Below are 21,264 nucleotides of genomic sequence, written 5' to 3'. Positions count from 1 at the left end.
GTGAAATTTGATGAGGACAAATGCAAAGTCCTGCATCTGTGGTAGACTAAGCCCCACAGCAGTACAGGTGGGGGACTGACTGGCTGGAGAGCAGCCTAGACAAAAAGGACTTGGAGGTTCAGGTGGGCAGTGAGCTAAGGAAGAGTCCACAGTGATTGCTGGCAGCAATTAAGGCTAACAGAAGACTGGGCTGTATCAGCAAAAGCCTAGCCTGTAGCTAGGCTTCCTCTTTAATCATCACTTGTTAGATCCTGAGGGGAATATTTAGTCCATGATGGGCCCTGCATTACAGCAAAGATGTTGATAAACTGGAGCAAAGCCAGTGGAGGGCCTCCGAGAGCATCAGGAGCTGAAGCACATGATCTGTTAGGAAAGGCAGAAGGAATTAGGCTTATCTAGCTGGGAGAAGAGGTTTTCAGGGGAACCCTTCTGACTCTGTTGAGAAGATGAAGGCCACCTCTTTACTGAGGTGTGAGGTGGGAAGACAAGAGAAGACACAGGAGGAAGACAGGTTCCCAAAGTTGTTGTCATCAGCTACTTTGAGTTCAGTGTTAATCCTGCTGATTACTCATTACTCATAGGCTAGACCAGGAGACTGCCTAAGATCCCTTCCAATCTAAATTATTTCGTGGTAAGCATTGTGCTAATCAGCAGTCCTCTGTTTTGTCAGGTCAAAAATAAAGAAAACCAACTTACCAACCAAAACTACAAGCCTGTATTTGTCATTCGGTTGTCGTCTGTATTTTGCAACTTCTTCATATGTTGGGATGTCTGCTGTATCATACTGATCACTCTTCTTGCACTCATACATAGATTTGTTTGTTTTTTTATCTTTTCTGCTAAGGCGAAAGCTTCTTCTAAAGCCAGCTGCAATAAGAACAGGATTTTTTCAAAGTAAGAAAGTCAGTCTTCTCAAAACACTTGAAAAAAGTCTCTTCCAAACATTGGAGGATTGGTGCATGGAATAAAAAAATGTTTTATATGTTTAACAAGCCAAGCCATTAGAACAATATTTTCTTGCAGTTTAAACTGTATCAGGTACCTATTTGAACTGCAAAATTAAGATTACCAATAAAATCATAAGTTGCAACAAGCTGTAAAATATAATTACAGTAAGTTGTTAATGTATTTAGATAACTTGAGTATCTTACACATTAGTATGTATACACAAGGAAATTCATGCAATCTGGACTCTCATACCACAGTTAATCCTTTTCTATTAAATCACCATGGCACACAAACATCAAGTACAACATACGGTAGAAACACACCTGGTAGTTGAAAGGGTTAATGAGAATTAATTCCTTGAACAATTTTTTTGTGCTTAGCTCCATGCTGATAGTATAAAGAAGTGCACAAAACCTTTCCTGAAGATGTTTAAAAGTAAAACCAAACACTGTTAGTTAAATTCCGAAACGGTATAAAACATCTTAGACAATATGGTACCCATATTATAGATACGTTAGCATGAAATTAAAAGTTAATATTCCTATTACAGTTGCATCAATAGTGTGACATATACAGTGCCCATCTAGAAGACTGGACATTTCATATAGCTTTTAAGCACTCTCAAAGGAGATAATTATAGGCATTTTCAAGCAGAAGAGCACAAGGCCCCTCCCCCCCCATATGTTAAAGACTAATTTAATCCTTTGTAAATGATTACCTTACAGTTTTTCAAATAAATCCTTTACATTGCATTATATTACAATTTACTGGTATTTCTATGGCACAACTTTTGTTCTAGAAGGCGCTACAGGAAGTGGTGCAAATAAGGATTGCAAAGCTGATTTCGTTATTTGGGGGTAATAAAGTAAAACACAAACTACAATTTAAATACTGGAAAAATCCCAACACCTTTCCCTTTCCCCCAGAACATTTCATAGGACAGTTAACACGTGTAAACTTTTGGTGACCCCAGATTTTTCAGCAACATGTTTTCATAAACTTGTAACAGCACTTATGTTTAGATGTTTGAGAAGTAATCATATTACAATTTTTTCTTCAAAGTTAGTATCTGGCAAATTCAAGGCTCACAGTTCTGCAAGTATTTAGAACAAGATTTGAAGCAAAATCCTACAAGGCTTAGTTACAGGCTTAGCATTTTGCACACACAGAGCTTCACTTAGCATAAATCGTTATAGAACGTGGATCTCAGAGGATGTTAACTAAGTTATTTATTGATGTGAATCCCTATACCTATGGGAATCTACAACACACGCATATGCACAAAAAAAGGAAGAAAAATATCTTTGAGAATAGTGATGTCGACCTATTCATTTTCAAAATATGAGTACGTAAAATGAAAATTGATGAAAAAGAAGAGCTAGCATCCACAGAAAAGGCTGATGACATTTTGGAGAGCTACAGTATTGTCTAGACCGAGAAGGACATGGGCTGGGATAGAAAAGGGACCAAAATATGAGATATGAAAACATGATGAAATAAACCAAGTTATGCTGTTTTATTATTTAAAGAAGAATGCTAACACTGAAGTAACTGCAGTCAGAAAAGCCCTTTTGTGCTTACACACCCAAGATCTGGGAGATCTTGTCTGCCCTAGAGTGAAGTCTGTTTTCTTACTACATAACTATACCTAACTGCATAGACGGTTACATAAAGAAAGGTTAAAAGTAACATTATAAATACAGACACGTGACGTGAGCTACAACTTTCCTAAGGCCTCATCTAAAAGGCTCCAGATTTAAAAAGAAAAAAAATCAGCTGCCCTAATAGCAAGCTAAAAATGGTTCTGATGGGTTTTTTTGTTTGGTTGGTTTTTTTGTTTTGTTGTTTTGGTTTGGTTTTTTTTCTCTGCATAATCATTTTATGGAATAATAGCAAAAGAAAAAAAGAAAGAATAATTCTTCATCATTTGCTACTAAACAGTTTACAGAATTAAGAGTTTTGTCACAAAAACCAGAATCCACATATCTGGAAAAGGTAAAGAGTAAGAACATTGATCAAATGGAGCTAAACCAATTGTGTCCAGAATTCCGAGAGCTCTGTGCCCAAGTAGCTGTCTCAGACTGCCATTTCCAACAGCTTCTTACCCTCAGCTTAATGTCAAACTGCAGAATCTTTTTTCTGCAAAGTCTTCATATCAGTTCAATCTCTGCTGTTAGGTTTTAATAAGCCCACAGATTTTTTTAATTTTTTTTATTTTTTTTTAATCAGAAAGAAGAAAATCAGTGCTGTCTTCAGGCTGCAAGGATTCATCCCTTGTCACTTTTACAGGGTGCATATGAAGCATCACAAAGTCTCAAATGATATGGTTCCACTGCTGACCTGGGTTTCCTTGACTCAATCATTTGATATTTCTGTGACTGAAACTCACTGGTAAATGAAAACAGCAATATTGTCCTGTATATTGAGAAGGTTCAACAACAAGCTCAACTAAGACTTAGACATTATGGAAAAGCTATTGTATTAATTAAAAAGAACAAACATGGAAGCCAGAGATAATGAAGATGATTTCCACTATGGCTATTTCTCTGCAGTGTGCTGGTGCTCTGTAAAACTACTGAATATCAAAAAAGTGTGATATGCTGATTGCTTTGCCACTTTAAGACTATTGTCAACTTCAAAGTTGTTTTAACTGGTCCTCAAAGCCCCTACACAGAAACCGAGGAATGCTTGCTTTATGCAGCTTTCAAACCAAGGAAAATGTACAGTTCAGAGAAGAAGGATGAGACCATTTTTATGATACTGCTACTGTGTTCCTGGAAACATGATTCTTCCTCTCTCACATCTGCCATTATATGTCCTCATATATGTGGCTTAGTTTTATTGTGACCTTCAGAAGCTATCTTATAAAGAACCATTAATAAATATTTACTAATGAACTCTGCATTTATTATTGCATTGTGTGTTGGGCAGCCATAACTGCAAAAAGATTAAACTGAACTGAAACAACAACGTGCTTGCAAGGAATAAAAACATTCATGTACAAGCAAAAAATATTCTGCTAATGTTGGCATGTTTTACAGTTTAGGAAAGATGAAAACCAAACTTCATATACTTAAATTAACAATAGAGCATTATTAAAAATATAGTGAAAGTCACTAGGGAAAACCAAAATAAATATTGATATGCAATAGGAAAATAAAGTTGTATAACATGATTAAGCTTAAAAGTAAATTCCTATAAAGAACAAAGAGGGAAAAAAAAGCATTGCTTGCCCAGAACATTTTATAATATAAACCTTGATGAATATAAAAGGAGCTGCAGGCTACACTGTCTGTGGAATATGGGTATCAGCAGAGATTAAGCTTAGTTGCCAAGTATGCAGACTATAAAATAAAAGGGGAAAATTCTGTCACTAAAGCAACATAAAATTTTGAACATTAAGAAGCTTGCACCAGCTCTCTGGTTTCAGCAGCATGACTAGAAGCTTACTGAACATGCAAACCCATAAACTACTGCTGGAATGTAACAGATTTGGTGAAATAAGAACAGCCTTTGGGAATAAAATATGAAGAACAAATGTTCTCAAACTTACTGATATCTCCAAACCTCAACATGAAATGAAAAATCAAAAGCCACTACTAATAAACTTGATTAAGGTCCAACAACAATCCAAGAGAAACTACTTACATCTCTGAGAAAAATAATGAAAAAAAAAAAAAGCAAAACCAAAACCTAGCCCCAAAACCAAAACCAAAACTATCAGGAAAGTGATTATTCTTTCAACCACTAGCAATATATGTTTCATCATCTCAGAACACCACCATTACATTTACATAGAGAAATCCACTTGGACCTCACAACAGAAGTCCAAACTGGGAACAGGCAATGCATGAACTGCCTTCCTTAAAATACTTTAAAAAAGGATGCTGATATAACCTGCATTAGCTGTGCTAATTTAGACTCAACCATATAATTCTAAAGAAGTGGTGAACAAAAGACTACAACTATGTTGTGTGAATTTAAAGCCAAATACATTCATGAAAGTATAAAGTTAATTTCTCAACATGAGAGAAATTACACTAACAGGAAACATTATAATTTAAATTCACCTATGCTTCATAAATTCACAGTAAGACTTCAGAATGCTATAAAGTACTTACACATGCTTTTGTTCATTTCCATTCATTAAAGCAAGTGCTTAAGTATGTGTTTAAATTATGTATATTCTTCACTGCAGTTTAATCTTACATAATTTAGAGTCAACAAATGCTGGCTAATTGTAAATGCATTTACAAGTACTTTTTGTATTCATATTACTGACAAAAGTAAGTTTGGTACCATGGTCATTATCTAGGTTTGTATGAACACAGTATTTTTACTAGGTATTTCTGGATTTTTTTTCTTCCCCCAAATATTGAGATTTTTTTATACTAGCTTGTATACCAAGTATTTCTATTATTACACAGGAACTGCACAAACACAGAGCAGACTTCTGCTTGCTTCTGGACTGATTCCCAGCTTGTACATTTAGACAGGGTTAATAAAAATATAGATTATGTCTGGATTTTTAAGACAAAATTGAGAATAGTAAACAGATTATATTCATCTATATTTACTGTATGTTCATAAAAGTTCAAGTAATGTAACTAGAATTTAAGCTTGGCAAAGACAAACCTCTTAATGTTCTCCCCAGCAATTCCTCAGGAAATTACTGCGGAAACATACAACACTACACTGTGACTTAAATATTAGAATTTGGTGAAAAAACAGTAAATTTATCTGAGTCACTCTAGAAGACAGGGTTCAAATTAATACCTGCATAACCTCGGACATAAAAGATCTGACCCCAAATGGTATGGACATTCTGCTTTCTGAAAGCTGCCTCTTCTGTCGCTCTTCATGACCACTTCGTGTGTATCCAAAGTACATATCCTTTCAGAGAGGGTCAGATGTTCACAGAATATCCTGAATCATTGGATTGAAATGCCAACAAATATACAACCCTAAACCCATAACAAGCAATAAAATCAACTGAAAATTCATTAATTGATATTAGAATTGTTGTAGTTCATTTGATTTGATTACATACTATCAAAAGCAGCATGAAACATGACTTAGTCCTTTTTGTTTTAGGAAGTAATCGGTGTATAGTTTGAAAACTGTTTCTAGAATTTAGGCATACAAATAATTTACCATATTTCATCTTACCTCATTCCAACTGTCTATATGTGTGAATACATACAAGGTAATACAGGTTAACTCTTTCAACAGCAGCTAAGCTAATTCAGGCCACCTTGCTCTTGTAACAGGTTACAACACATAGACAGTAATTCAGGTGTCATTAAAACACTGAACTTGTTGATGTGATATAAGCCCTGCAGTGACAATGTTTTAGGTTTTGTTTTCAGTGTAGTATGTTTAATCAAGAATTTATGTTATAATAATGAAGAGACTTGCCTAGAAATTCTTAGTTACTTAGTAATCAAGGGGTACCATAAATGTCTACTATCTTTCAAGAACACGCACATTCAGAAGAATTGAGATGTTCAGGATTTACTTCAAAAAACTTTACTGCAGAACATAGGCGGACATTCAGAATAAGCTGTTTTCAAAAATCGGGCATATTTATTTTACCACTCTCGCAAAAAGCAACAAGCAGGGAAGAGGCGTATCTTTGAGACTGAAGGAATATATACTTGGACCAGTGGAAAAGTGGCCCTCCTAAGCAGGAATGAGAACTGCAGCAGCTGGATATGGTATTGGCTCCCGTGAACCTAACAGAGGGTTTATAAAATCTCTTTGCCCAGGACTCCTTTACCTTACAGACTATCTGAGTTTTATACCTTGCATAGCACATAGGTAAGAGCTTTGTGTCCTCCCCACAGCTGGTCAACAAGTTTTGTTCAAATTCGTACACTTTAGGCAGTGGCATTTGTCTAGCCCAGAAAATTATTCCATAGCAGTTTGTTCCTTTAGAAAATACAACTGCAAAATAATTTAGGAGAAAAGCAATCCTAAATGCGTCTAATAGGGCTGGGCTCCTAGTGGTTTGTGAAACAAGGAGTACATGAGAGTTTGAATTACAAATCACTGTGTCCTGTTACCATATGCCAAAGAAGGTGAATATACAATATTCACCTTCTTGTGTCCTTACCCAAAACTGATCCTAACCTTAGACAAGTCTTTTTCTCCCTGTTGTTCTGTCTTCTGTCCCTCCTTTCTGACACCTCGCTTCCAACAGCACAGACCCAGCATAAGAAGGCTGCAGGTACCATCTCTGGACCGATGGCAGCACCCCACTGGAAGCTCTCAGGAGATAAACCAAGGCCTGAACTGCACAGTAGTTCTCCAACAAATTTTGTAAAGTCGCTTAAGTAAACTATGCCCCATCTTGATTTTTTGCAGGGGTTGGGAGGGTTGCAGATGGGACAACAGTAGCTTCTTCCCAAGATATCTCCTTCCTAGACGACTGAGCCTTTTTGGTAACTACATCAAAATGTTTCACTGAAAGGGCTACAGCACCAAGAAAAAGTGGATTCAAAAGAAGTGTCAAAACCAGGTTGGATGGGGCTTTGAGCAACCTGGTCTAGTGGAAGATATCCCTATCCATGGCAGAGGGGTTAGAACTAGGTGATCTTTAAAGTCCCTTCCAACCCAAACCATTCTGTGATTCTATGATTCTGTTTTGCCACCCTTCTGGCAAAACCGTGATAGTCTCACCTTGAAAATTCATTCAATCTGTATTTGCAGACAGCAAGAAAAGATGGGGGAGGGGAGTGTCTCTTCTGTTTCAAAGAGATGATTTGATAAGGAAAACACAGTTCATCTGGAATCACATCCAAAGTATCATTTTCCAAGCATACTTCAGTTTCTCAGTACACTTACAACTGCACATTAATTTAGTTGGTTAACTAACAAAGGTAAGAAGTTTATTTTCAGCATGATCAGATGGCCATTAGTTCCACAAACGTGGTGAAATTATACCACAATAAGGTTTTAGAAAGAGGTCAAAGTTCTTTCAACTGTACAGTTTGTGTGTTCCTGATGTAGTTGCTTTACCACATTTAAAAACAGTATATTGCAATATGAAAACCATCTCTGATTTACAGTACTGGTCTCGGCTGTTTCAGTGAGCACACTGGCTTGGATGTACTAAAGCACTTTGACAAGTTTCTTCCCATTCGTCTTGTAGTAGGAGGATGAAAGCCTTGGGAAAAGGGCTGGTTGCCACAAAATTCGCTCCAGCCAGCCTTCAGCTGGCAGGAATTCTGGACAGTTTCAACTAAAATAATTTTACATAGCTTTTAAAATGGCACAAATTAAAAAGTTGAAACATATCATGGAACATTCACCTTTTTAAAATGTTGCTTTTGTTTGAAATTTGGAATCTTGAGGCTAAAGCCAAAGGACTCCTTCCCCTCCTCTTCCCCATTCCCCGCAATGATACATTGAGCTCAGACTAGCTTTAAAGCTAAATTTAAGCTATTGAGTTGTTATAACTTATTTTATTTTGTAATGTGGAAAAAGAACTGGTGCCTGCAAATTTGCTCTGTACTCTCACTGAATTCTCCCAAAATTGTTAGATATGTACAAAGAAAGAAAGTGTAAGCAAAACTTGGATAAAACCTGGAAAGTGTGTCTTTAAAGACTTACTCAAATGTTTCAAGATACAATAACCTTTTTGTTTCATTAAACACACTGCTTACTTAATGTACTTGAAGAGTCAATATTTTTCCCAAATTTATATATATTTTTTATTTTGACTTAAAAATCAAACCAGTATTTTAGTAGCTTATATATAACCAGATAAAAGCATACACTACATAAATCCTTTATGTCAAATCCAATGAGCCATTTTTAAAACCTTAATATTCATGCTTTTCTCATGCAAAGTAAAGACATTTGTATGCAGATTACCCCCAAAAGCAAAGTAGTAGTTCCAGGGAAAAGAAGCTGAAAGAAAGGAAGAAATTGTCTTTTGTAACCGATTGCTCACCTAGATAGGATCCACTGTTGTGACCAGCACATTCAGCATCTTCTGGACGAAGGGTAAAAGCATACAGAATAAAAGCCAAGAAATAAAGCAGAATAGTTAGAAGCCCAGCAAAAAATACGGAAGAAATTACTTACAAAATGACAACTGTACAAAGCATAGCATTAAAAAGCCTCAATAAGCCATTTTCTTAAAAACATAAAACAATGTTTATTGTTTTATATTTTAGCTGGAGATATTCTGGAATTTTGCAGCATGCACACTGATCTTTTTACCTTTTCAAGCAAGAATTGTGATGACAGCAAACATTCTAAAAAGAATTCTAGCACTGCATTATTCACACTTTATCAGTTAATAGAAAGTATGATGCCACTTAAAAGAAAGCAAAACATATTTGATGTAAAACAAGCTTTTTTGTAAATTATACATTATCAGACTTTAGCTTTAAGTTTTGGCTCACTGGATTAGACAGAAAGGGTTTTGATCAAAAACACATCCTCTCATTTGATATAAAATAACTATAATGTATATTTTTACATGCCAGAGGCCCTTTGATCAAAAATATGAGCTACAATTTCTAATGCCTTTATAAACAAAGGCCTCTTGAGTTCTAAAAAAAAATAAAAATAAAAAAATACAAGAGATCAGCTGCTATTACTTTAACATATGCTGCAAGCATAACAGTAGCTGGCTACACTCAGAGGGAAAACAGTGAAGATGATACTATATAGATGAACTTTCTACCATCTCAGAGAAGTATATTCTTCAGTAGTAATTAGAAATGCAAGACCTCTTGTGGCTGTGTAATTAAGTTGGAACCACCTCTTTCCATCCCAGCCCACCCACGTCTTGCTAATATTATTTTATGATACTACTTTTCTATACATATCTTCCAGAAGTTCAAGAGAGAGAAAGCAGTTTAAAACAATAGTTCAAATTACTGATCTTTACATGAAGCAACTAGGAATATTCTGGTATATTTATCTACTTCAAAAGATGATTCAATGTATTTGGTGGCAATATAAAAGCATTATATGTATAACATCTCTTAGAAACATTGAACTATATGCAATTTAATTCTAAACACATGTTCTCTAAATAAAATTATTGGGCTATGCAGGGAAACTTTTGTACATGTACCTTCAATTTCCTCTGAGAAGCACAAAGGAAAAATAGGAAAGGAAATCATTAAATGGAGTGAAAACATAACTTAAGAAAGAAAAGTTAAATTGAAGAAGAAAAATGCACCTACCACACTCAACCGCTTCCTCATCTTAGAACAGCCAAAAAAACAAAGTAATATTGTTTAATGCTCCATAAATAGGAAAAAATGTAGCTATGTAAGCTACTCTAAAATCCTCTTGATAGCACCTATTACATTGCGGCATATACCAATATACCGGCACTGAGTTTAACTTACATGTTTAAGTGCACTCAGTTAGAAAAGACCTAAAAAGACATTGAAATATTATGTGCATTTTAAATTTCCTATATGAGATTCTTCCACTATTTATTTAGTAGCAATGACTTTACTCAGTTGTCATGGAAGGACTTTTTGGTATTAATGCAAAGTTTGTTAATTCCATTTAATCAGTCTTAACCTAAAATTTCTACTGTTAACATGATCTCAGTATTTTTCTGCACTTACAGTAACAGCTGCTACTGCCCTTGGGGCTGGGCTTTGGAGAGGGTTTTTTGTATTTTTTTGAATGTCTATAGTTCCTGTCATTTTTTCTCTGGCACTTTCCTATTATAATAGATCTACTTCAAATTTTCTGCTTACCTATAGTAAGTCAATAAATTTCTGCCTGCTTGATAATGGAAAACATACATTTTTACAATAATCTTTGGGCTTTTAAAGAAAAGCAAGATAAATATAATGAATTTTTGATCACAAAGATATATACTAAGGTCTAGATTTATATAGGGATTTTACAATCTATATCTTATTCAAATTTCCTTTGGAATCTGAATAAATATGCCTAAAATATAAACATTTCAAGGAGTTTCCATGATGCATGTCTTTCCTTGGAATGTGAAGAAATTATTCAAGAGATATTTTACAATCTTTCATGCATAAGTGATGTACCAAACGAAGGCTAGGTCAAAACTCTCCTGCCTATTTCACTACATGAAAGAGCTTTTCCCATTTCATGGCATGAAGTGGGTACAAGAGTCTTTTCTGCCAGGGTCAGAAATACAGAATCATCTCTTGGTATCTTTTTCTTGAGGACTTATGTTTTAAAATATTAATTTGGAAGATGTCTCTGAATCTTATTTAAAGTTTATTTCTACGCTCAAGGTGACCATACAGTTTTAGTAAGCTGGAAAGTCCTTTAAGGTGAGCACTGCTTGGTTGAACACATCTGCTGCCTTAAAAGAGTGCCGACAATTTTGTGAGTTGAGACTAAAAGTGTTGGATCCCTTTTCTTCTCCTGATCTTAAAAGCTCCCAGTTTTTGAAATGACAGATGCCCTCAAGCTGGACCTGGGATGGCAGGCTGGCTTCCAGGTACTATTTCTTTCCTTCTCTGTGCTGAGACACCTCTTTTACATTTCCTGATATGTATGAAAAGTTTTTCTATATTTTCATTTCTATCACTATCAATAAGCTGCAATGTACCTCCTGAAAACAAGTCACTAATGCTCAATTCACATCACTATATCTAAAAAGTCTCTTGAATTCAACAAAGTTCTTTGACTTAACTAGTGATGGTGCATTTTGAAGTATTGTTTGTATTTTATCATTGGAAACAAGACAAGTACTCATTTATGAACATGAAAGGACCTGGAGAAAAAGAGGTCTGTGTGCACAAACAAACTGGACAGGACAAAATGGACCAGCACAAGAAGAGGTCTGTGTGTACACACAGGTATACACTCACTCTACCCTGACCACGGCAGACTTTCAAAAAAGACCTGCAAGCATGGGAGATAGTGAAGCTACAGCAGGAGGACTGAGAACAGCTGAGGGGAATCCAAGCTCTTGGGCTACCCCTGCTAGGAAAAGCAATGGTCTTATCCATAAATCAAAGATGTCAGGATTCCCAAGTGAGTCAGCTGATCCCAGAGAGCACAAGCCAAAATTTCTACAAGCTGAGGTTTAACACTGAGATAAAGTGAAGGAGTTCTGAACTTTTTGTATTTCGCTAAAAATCTTCCTTCTTAATACTGCTTTCGGCTTTCTTTGGCTACTCCTAAGGATGACGGTTGCAGTCTATAATGAAGTGAGAAATTAGTGGGTCTTCATAACTTAACACAGCTACAAAACAGTCATCAACACATAGCTCCCAATTTGAACTTTACCAGGAATGTTACCAGGCCTGCCACTGGTAAAGCCACAGGTTATTTGCCAGGAAACTTTGTACTGTGATTCACCACTAATACAGTTCTGTATGTCTGAAGCAGGTGCATGCATGCAGCATATACATCTAGATACATGCCTGAATTCCAAAATTTAGAGACATGGAAAATTGGGATAGATCTCAGGTCAACACAATTTCACTAAACTGGGGTGAGAAAGGAAATAGAGGTGTTTATCTGGAAGGATAAACTAAGTGACTAAAAGAGGACAGAGACTAAAGAAAAGGAAATTTGATGGGAAAACAAGAAAAACCAAAACCAACATAAGGCAACAAGGAGCAAATAAATCACTGAGAAAAGAAGAAATACCATCAATTAAATGTAGTGTTGTAAGAAGGGAGAGGAAATTACAAAGAAAATAGTCATGGTACAGGTTTATGAAAGAACCACAAAGCAGAACCAAGATATAAGTGGGGAAAAAAAGAAATAGGAAACACAAGCATAAAGGAAGGTTAGGAAGTAGGTGTTTTTATTCATTTTAGAAAGATTTCAGCGTAGCAAATATGCTAAACTACAACACCACAAAACAGTATCACATACACTCTATTTTTGTATGCATTTTAACTGAAATATATTAAGATTTGGTTTTGGGGGCTTCACCTAAATTATATTACTTACGAAGCTCAAAACCAGTGCCACTCCAGGAACTTCTTCAACTCTTTGGAACAGTCCAGCACCAGATTAAAATTTTTAGCTTCTGCTGACTTTTTTTCAACAAAATTTCCATCAAAGAATCATACTTAAATGTTTCTCAGTCTAAAATTAGATCCAGCAGCTCTGTTCTAGTTTTTTATCACAAGCAAGTTATATCATCCCTTAAATCCTATTTCGCTCTAGTAAGCAAGAAATCGTGACAACGATCTGCATTACAGTGAATATATTCAAAACTCCTGATATTTTAGTGGTGAACAGCCCCACATAGCAATTGACATTTATACTGTTTTGCAGGTTTTCATCCTATAGATTTTTGTAGATTGAACGATACACGTTCATACTATAGGAAATTTAAGGTGATCTAATTTAATCCTTTTATCATCAGATAACAGTATCTCTACCAAGATAACTTGGAAGATGAAGATAGTCTTGCGGTGAAGGACAGAGCAAGAGTTTATGAGATCCGTTTCCACTTCTGTCTCGTGACCTTGACTCACATGTCATCCAGCTTCAGGTTTCCTTAATTTCTCTGTGGTAGCAGGAAGTTAGTATTTGTAAGGACAGAAGACTTCTGAACAAAGATGAAATGTGCTAGTTTAACTCTATAGGTCTCGCTTACTTTTTGTTTTTACTCATAACTGCCTGCAGGTGGGCTATCAAGTTTCAAATATGAACACAGAAAAATACTGAGAAGAAAGGCAAAGTTAAGATTGTGCAGCAATTCTAACAAGAAAAAGTGTCCTATACATTTATCCTAAATGTTTGGTCTTCCAATACAAGTGGTACAAAGCATTCATTCTTTTCGCCTGTTTAAATTCTTTTGTTGGCAGAACATGATCCACAATTCACAAGACACTCATCTATGGATAAACTGGGTTACATCTTGTTTGAATGAACACCATTTGGCTGCAGTTAAATATTTCCTCTTGCTCTTGCAATGCCAATCACATATGGTAAATCAAAATTGAAAGTAAAATGGATTTTAAGCCCTAGAAAAACTATATGATGATGGCTTTGCCACAGTAAGTATTTACATTTAGCATTAAATATACAGAATAAATGTATTTTCATGGAAAAGACATTTCTGAACAGCTCTGTCATATATGCTCCATATATATACATATTTATATATAACTATACACACAGGGTATGGGTATACACATATTCATGCACTGAACAAGTTAACAGAAGTTACAGGCCACGCTAGCATAAAATATAAAGTTACCAGTAATTTTCATACCAGAGACAACATATATATAACATAAGAATAAACGCAGTAACCACTGTGAAAGCAAAATTATGCTGAAGGAATATAATGTCTTGGCTGATTATTGTAGTTTATAACATCTGCAGAAGAGTAAGTCATTTGGTTGTTATTCAAAGAAATATACTTCTTTTTCTCTCAAAAAACCAGGTGATCACCGTTTTATCTACAAATTAAAGTAAGCTACAAATGCAAGAATGATCATGTTTGTTGGCAATGACTATTACAGTCAGAGCCTGAGTAGTCTTTGTATTCAAGTTAACATACTGGGAGCTATTGAACAAATTAATTCTTCCCTGTACTGAGTCTCATGTCGCTCGTAGTCAGCCAGGATGCAGTGACAGGAGAACTCACAGAGCCAACTCTGGCTACAAAGTTGTGCCCAAGCTAAGGTGACCTAAAGCCAGGAATGCTGTTAAGTATTATTGAGGAATACCAGGTGAGCAGGTTTCTCCAGCGCTGGCATTCAGCAGTGGCTCACATGCCGAGACATACCAAAGCCTATTGCATGCAGCCAGACACACCTGTACTGTACCTCCCCCTGCATCCCACAGAGCTCCCTCTCACCCCAGGTGCAGGTATACTGCACGTTCACCATCCCAGCACACAGAGGGTTAGTCTACTCACAGAATCTCATGCATCTCTGTTCCTTTACTTTCATTCCATTTTCCTATTTTCTTTTCTGTGCTGCTTTTTCTTAGCATTTTTCCCCATTATAATTTCCCATAGTATTAATGCAGAATGCTGCTATTTGCTGAAAAGTCCCATTAATTACTGAGAAAAATGTTGAAAATGGTTGAGAGGTTTGTAATCCCTCCATCATTTGTACACTAACCCACAGCCTGGGAAGTAAAACCATTAATCTTACCAGCAGGTCAGCACGTCTAACTGCCACTTATCTCATGCTTTTAAAAATTATCATATATTAATGTTGAATTTACTGAGGTTTTCTGCCAATAAGAGCAAACCAAAAGAGGTCAGAATTCCTATTAGTAATTTTGTTAAATTTTTGAAAGGGTGAATGTGAAAGCAAATACGTTAGTGTTTGATTTAAACTGAATCAAGAAACAACTGAACTATAGTAATGCTCTTGTGTTCTACTGTTAATTGCATTAATCTAGTAATTCCTCTGTGAGTTTTGCCTAATGGGGTTGATGGACAGCTTTCGTCCATCTGTTCTTCCATTGCCCTTGTTGCAATACTTTCTCCTTTTCTTCATCCTCAATACAAAATTTCACTTCCCTGCTTTTCCCTTTCTTTATTCCTACTTTTTCAGTGTCTTCCTCTCAATGTAAAACCATCTCTTGTCAGCATAGGCTACACCTATATTATCAATTTCCTTTGACCTTACTCCCAGATACCAACAAACTATGCACCTTCTCCATTTGCAGATGAAAATGTGTGTTTTCACTTACCTTTCAGTAAGGAGTGTACACTGTTTTGCCTCCTCCTCCAGTATACACATGACATATTAAAGGTTTTCCACTTTGACTGGTGCAATGTGAGAATGATTCTGTTTTGCCTTTCAAACTAACTGCTAACTGCTGGGACTAACTGCTGGGAGAGGGGTGCATGTGTATCTTCCACAAAGCTAAGCTATTTACTTGTACTTTATACATAGACATGATGAAACAGTTGACTTGGCTATTAAACTGAAACTAAGAATTGACATTTCTACTATAAACTGACTGGTTTGGCTCTCTGTTTTTTTTTCAATGCAAATTGTTGCTGAAAAAGTTCTGTGGAAAGTAACCTCCGCCCTCTTTCCTTGATATGTGAATGCATACAAGCACCACCAAAAAAACCTGCTTTACTCCCAAATTTATGATACACAAATATGTGTACAGATTAACAACTTTAAATAACGTGCATTGCTATGCTGAAAAGAGTAAAAAAATCAAAATAGGAAATAGCTTCCCAAAAGTAATCCGATCTAGCTCCTTGTAGGTTTTGAAATATACTTAATTATCAAAGCAAATCACAGATGGATGATGATGTTTCTGTAAATACAGATATTGACTATATTTCAGAGAGCTTTTCTCTAGACAAATACAACAGTCCTTCCCAGTTCCAGAACTGGCTTGAGAAGAGAGGAAAAACCAGAAGTTGCAGAGTACTTCTCATATGTTATATGATTTTAACTGATTTTTAGATTAATTTTCAAGTAGAATGACACTATCACCCTGAAAGCTCACCTAAGAAACCAGAGCTTACTCAGATTTTCTGGGTATCTAAGAAAATAGAATATCTCTCCTTGATTCTCCCTATTAAAAACAAAGGCATGTACTGAGGTTTCTTCCTCATTACAAAAGGTGAGATCTGTGAACTGAGTTGGCTGAGCAGAGCAGGCCGACACGCAGTGCTACTTACCGTTGCAAGAAAGCTTCCTAGTACAACTCCCAGTCCTGTCAGGAAAGGGACTTTTATTAGCAGCTCTGCTGAATTCAACAGGTTTTCATCTTTGGGAAGCGATAAAAATATCAGCTGGCAAATTGTCCTTGCCCTCCAAACTGCTAAGGAAATTTGGGTCATAAGATTGGATGGGATCAACTGCAATAGCAAGCAATCTCTCAATATACAGCTAGTTTGGGAAGATCTGCAGAACATCAGTTTCCCCACACAATTCCTTTCTAAACATTGGAGAACCCTATATCAAGCTGAAGGCCAGTATACAGGATTAAAAAAGAATCAGATGAAATCAAGCATTACCAATTTCCCACCTCCTTAAATGGCAACTTGTTAAATAAAACTTTAGGGGACAATAATCAGTGGGCCATACCTCCGAATACATAAAAGGGTTAAAAAAAAAAATCAGACCCAGAAGTTCTTCTCAAATTTCTGTTCTCTATGTCACCTTCCTTACATGTTTCCAATGCTGGCAATATGCTTTTTGCTCAGGTGAGCAATACTAGATTTTCCAGCATCTTCCGGTTCTGGCAAGGTGATTGCTTTGAACAAATACAGACAGGGCCTCCACATCCCACAGCTTCCCTGACATGTTTGGTAACATGATAAAGCTGCCTAACCTTAGAAAGATCACAAGGGTGTGGAGTTTCCCAGCTTACATGGAATCTTCCGGAAAAGCCAAGCAAGTGGAAGGTTTTCCTGAGAGCAACTCGAGCACTATCCTAGTCACAACAGTTTTTCTGCAGCTGAATTCTGGTCCTTAAAATGCCTTCTCTATAAAGGATCTGAATTCCCTCCCAGCACTAAAAACGCATTTTGTCTTTGAAAGAAGGGATGGACCTCTACTCAGAACACCACTTCCCCTCTTCCCACGGAAATCTGGCAAATATAGCAGCAGATTATCCTAAGAAATGGTGAAAAGAAAAAATTACAAGCCTCCATTAGTCTGCAGTCTTTCCTCCTTCAAGAAGCACCACTGCCTTCTAGATGATATTTAGCTGGACCTTGCTTTGTTTAAACAAAGTCTGAAAAAGAAGGATAATAGGCCTACTGCCTGACCTGTCATGTTTTAAAGGAAAGGGAAGGAAGAGAGGAACTCTTCTCCCTTGTTTAAGCCAATTAAGGCAATGTTAGTGGAAACAGCAGAGACAACAACAGCAGACATACTGTGGGTCTTCTTTGGATTGCAATTTTGGCAATTCCCAATCAAGTCCAGGCTGTCTATTTGGAAGGGTGAGATGCATCTTGTAAAACCTTTCACTTGAAGGTCACTAAAAAGATGCAGTCTATTAGAAAAGGAATCATGCAGTGTTGCTGCAGCAGCTGATTTACCTCTTCAAAAGCATCAGTGCCACCTTAATTGAAGGCTCTTGTTGAGGGTATTATCCAGATTCAAGAACAGTGGACAGAGAGAAATAGCTATACCCTGGGATCAGACACTTTTCCAAAACTGGGGCAGAGCAACTTGACCTAGAACCTAGAAAAACAACAGATTTACTGCAAGCTGTAGAAGCTCCTCTTTGTTTCTAAGACCTATGTAAATTCGAAAAGCTACAGTGCAATCACGTAGTCTGTTACTGTAATTACAAAGCTTATCAAGGGCTTTGGAGTTAACAATAGCATTAGGGCACACAATCAAATAGTGAAATGGCATGAAAGATAGAAAATGCAAATTATTAGAAAACTAACAGTAACTGAAGAACTTTAGAACACAAAAGCCATAGCAAGGAGTTAGGAAAATTGCAATAGAAACATCGGTGAGAAGTTTTAAAGTTAAAAGCATTTAGTTTTGCACTTAGTGTGCCAGCATCCACTGTTTGCCATAGTATCCATACTTTTTGTTTTAATGTTAAGGAATGAAAAATGGCTGGAAATTTTAGATCACTTTCTGAATATTTCTAGTTGAACTCACAAACATGTTTGTATTTAAGATTTAGAACATACTGAAGCGTGGTAGTTTCTTACATTTTACTCACTTTGTTATGAGTCTGTACAACTGAAAGAAATAACAGGTCAAGTAAAATATGCAATGATACTTAAAACAGATGTTGATGTAAATTCCAGTGGAAAGAAAATATTTGTTTCGATGTATGCGCTTTCTTAGAGCTTATTTTTCTTCCATTGTGTAACTACTGTATTTAAAAGCAGAGACTGTTAAGAATGGATTTGTTTAAAAAACAGTAAAAACTGGTTCTGTGAAAGCCTGTCAAAGAATGGAATGTCCTGACTTTTAAAAATTTGTGCTGCTTCACAGGATGCAAAAAATTACCAACTATACAGGGGAGAGAAAGGGAGATTATCCAACCTTTTATCTCACTCTCAATATAAATTTCACTGTATTGATGCAGTCCAAATTATAAAATCTGTTGAGCCAATTCTGTACTATTTCAGCAGGGAAAGAACACTCTTCAGTCTTTGAAATATTATATATCAAAACACTAATTGGGCTCAGTGGTTCAATACTAAGTCAGAGGGTTGGGATAAATTGTTAGCTGCTTTTAATTTCAGCTCTTAGATTTATTTTCCTACTGATACAATGTACTCAAGAAGCTATTGTGCCCAGGAGCAATGCATCCTGTAGTCACAGGGCTGAAACAAACTGCTATTTTATAAGGTTAGATATCTGGAGTATGATTTCTAGTCCAGGTTAACAGACTTACATGATTTTCTGTTGGAAATTTTCAGTGGCTGAATCTGCACTTCTGGTCTTCTTAGTGCAAATCTCCTATGAAATGGGAGGTGGTAGGGGAAAGACACAAACTCCTCAGTTTTCACAGCAAGTTTGGGATTAATAAACACTTAACATCATGAGACTATTGCAAAATATCCAGAAGATTTTATAAGACATTAACTTAAAACAATGCAATCTATTGACAATCTAAAAAAATTTAATCTTCAGCCTCAAATTTTTGTAAGCTCTCCAAAACCTGCTTCAGTTCCTATTCCTGCATAGTGCATCAGTGTGAATACAGATACTGATGTGCTATTTTCCATATGTTTTTTCTTTCAACCTGGATCAGCGTTATCCTATCAGGTTTTGTCATTATTAATTCTAGCCAGACAAATAAGGAAATCCAAAGTATTTCAGCAACAGGTTTCCAAGTTCAGCTGTCTTGTTGCAAATGCAGGTTGCTCATACCCCTGTAATCTATGAGCATTACATATGACAACTATGCTAACTTAACAACTCGGCAAAGAATTGTCTTCTCTTACTACAAAAAATAATGAAACTATGTTTCTCAGTAGCTCACCTCTCCTGGAAATGCTTTGAAGGGATCAAGCCTGCTCTGGGATTGGCATCACCTTCGTGTTTGGCCTGCCACCAGGTTGCATCATCCTGGCTCATGATCTGAAGGATATCTCCTTTTCTGAAAGCAAGTCCAGCTTCTTTACAAGGAATTGCTTTATCCTCATTAGGATCGTAGTCAAACAGAGCTCTGATAAACATCTGAAACAAATAGTGTTTTATCCTTAGAATCAAAATATTAAATGTAATCCAATTTTACTTTTACTGTTCAAAACCACTGAATTAAATAATGTAATGCAATAAACATTAACTGCTGTAAAACATCCTTATAGACATCTAACATTAGAAGTTCATATGTGAATGTTAAATTCATTGCTTCTGCACCCACAAGCCCAATGTAGTAAAGGCTCTACGATCCAAGGCAAACAGATCTATAGAGGTGAGTTGTGTGCCCATATGGGGAAGAGAAGAGAAGATACTTTTGAACCAGGGTGCTGTCAAGTGTCTTCTACCAAGTTTAGGATGGAAGAAAAGGAGTACTTGGAAGCAGTCCTCTCAGACAACAGAAGATTACCTATGTCAACTTTACAGCTGTAGAGTTAGGGCTTAAGAACCATGTTACACCCACGTGTAAATCTAGCACATGAATACTGAAGTGTACAGTGCGCTACACATTGTCACATTAGAAAAATTGAATCCAGAGGAATAAATCACATTCTTGGTTCTGTCATCCAAGCAAACAATATCAATCGTCAGCAAACAGTTACTGCAATAGCTTCTGAAACAGTCTCGCCTACCTTGCCTTCCTTCACTGGCATTTCTTCCTTCACACTAGGTATGATTTTAAATGTAATTGCTCCTTGAGACTGAGCCTGGTGAATGTTTGAAAAGAAAATACACTGAGAATAAAGCTGTATATTTCAAATAAATATTAAAAGGAAAAGAAATGCAAATCTATTTAGAAATACTCAAATACAATGAATCTATCCTCTCCCAAGCAGGATCTGTGGAGTTTGACAGCTTCACCATACCAAACTTCGCATTGCAAAGATTAAAACATTCACTTGAAATGCTCCATTTTATTTACTTCACTGGTGGGCAGAGAAGGACTGTTAAAACCTGCAGTTTCAGAGGTCTCACTTCTGCACTGAAAGCAGGAGCAAATGCTACAGCTAAAATGTGTGCATATTAGAAGGAACTGCTGGACTCCTGGCACAGTTTGGACATCCCTGGAAAAATCCAACTAACATTTCATTTATCAAAAAAAAAAAAAAAAAAAAAAAAGGAAAAAAAGGAAAAAAGAAAAAAAAGAAAAGAAACAGTCAAACAGGCTTGTGCCATATTTATCATACAGAGCTATTGGGGGGGATTTATTCTTTTGGCAACTTCAAGAAACAGAAAAGAAAAACATATTTGAATAGACTACGTG

At 36.3% G+C, this 21,264-nt stretch overlaps 1 protein-coding gene across 2 annotated transcripts in view; it reads right to left on the bottom strand.

Moving 5' to 3' along the window:
* The window catches only part of MPP7 (membrane palmitoylated protein 7), a 151,962-nt gene that overhangs the window by 15,670 nt on the left and 115,028 nt on the right, over positions 1–21,264 (bottom strand). The window contains exons 10-16 of one of the 2 annotated variants that reach the window (XM_030504945.1): positions 20,633–20,707; positions 19,840–20,036; positions 19,249–19,313; positions 10,155–10,175; positions 10,043–10,054; positions 8,906–8,947; positions 697–867 (exon numbers count right to left, since the gene is read on the bottom strand). In XM_030504945.1, the coding sequence (XP_030360805.1) occupies positions 697–867; positions 8,906–8,947; positions 10,043–10,054; positions 10,155–10,175; positions 19,249–19,313; positions 19,840–20,036; positions 20,633–20,707 (583 nt within the window). The remainder of the gene's footprint in view (positions 1–696; positions 868–8,905; positions 8,948–10,042; positions 10,055–10,154; positions 10,176–19,248; positions 19,314–19,839; positions 20,037–20,632; positions 20,708–21,264) is intronic. The other variant, XM_030504954.1, reaches the window with a different exon arrangement.

This window comes from Strigops habroptila, chromosome 1 (genome assembly GCF_004027225.2).
Source record: "Strigops habroptila isolate Jane chromosome 1, bStrHab1.2.pri, whole genome shotgun sequence".
Classification (NCBI taxonomy): domain Eukaryota; kingdom Metazoa; phylum Chordata; class Aves; order Psittaciformes; family Psittacidae; genus Strigops; species Strigops habroptila.
The sequence above is the reverse complement of the archived record's forward strand: the minus strand, read 5'-3'. Positions and strand labels throughout refer to the sequence as shown.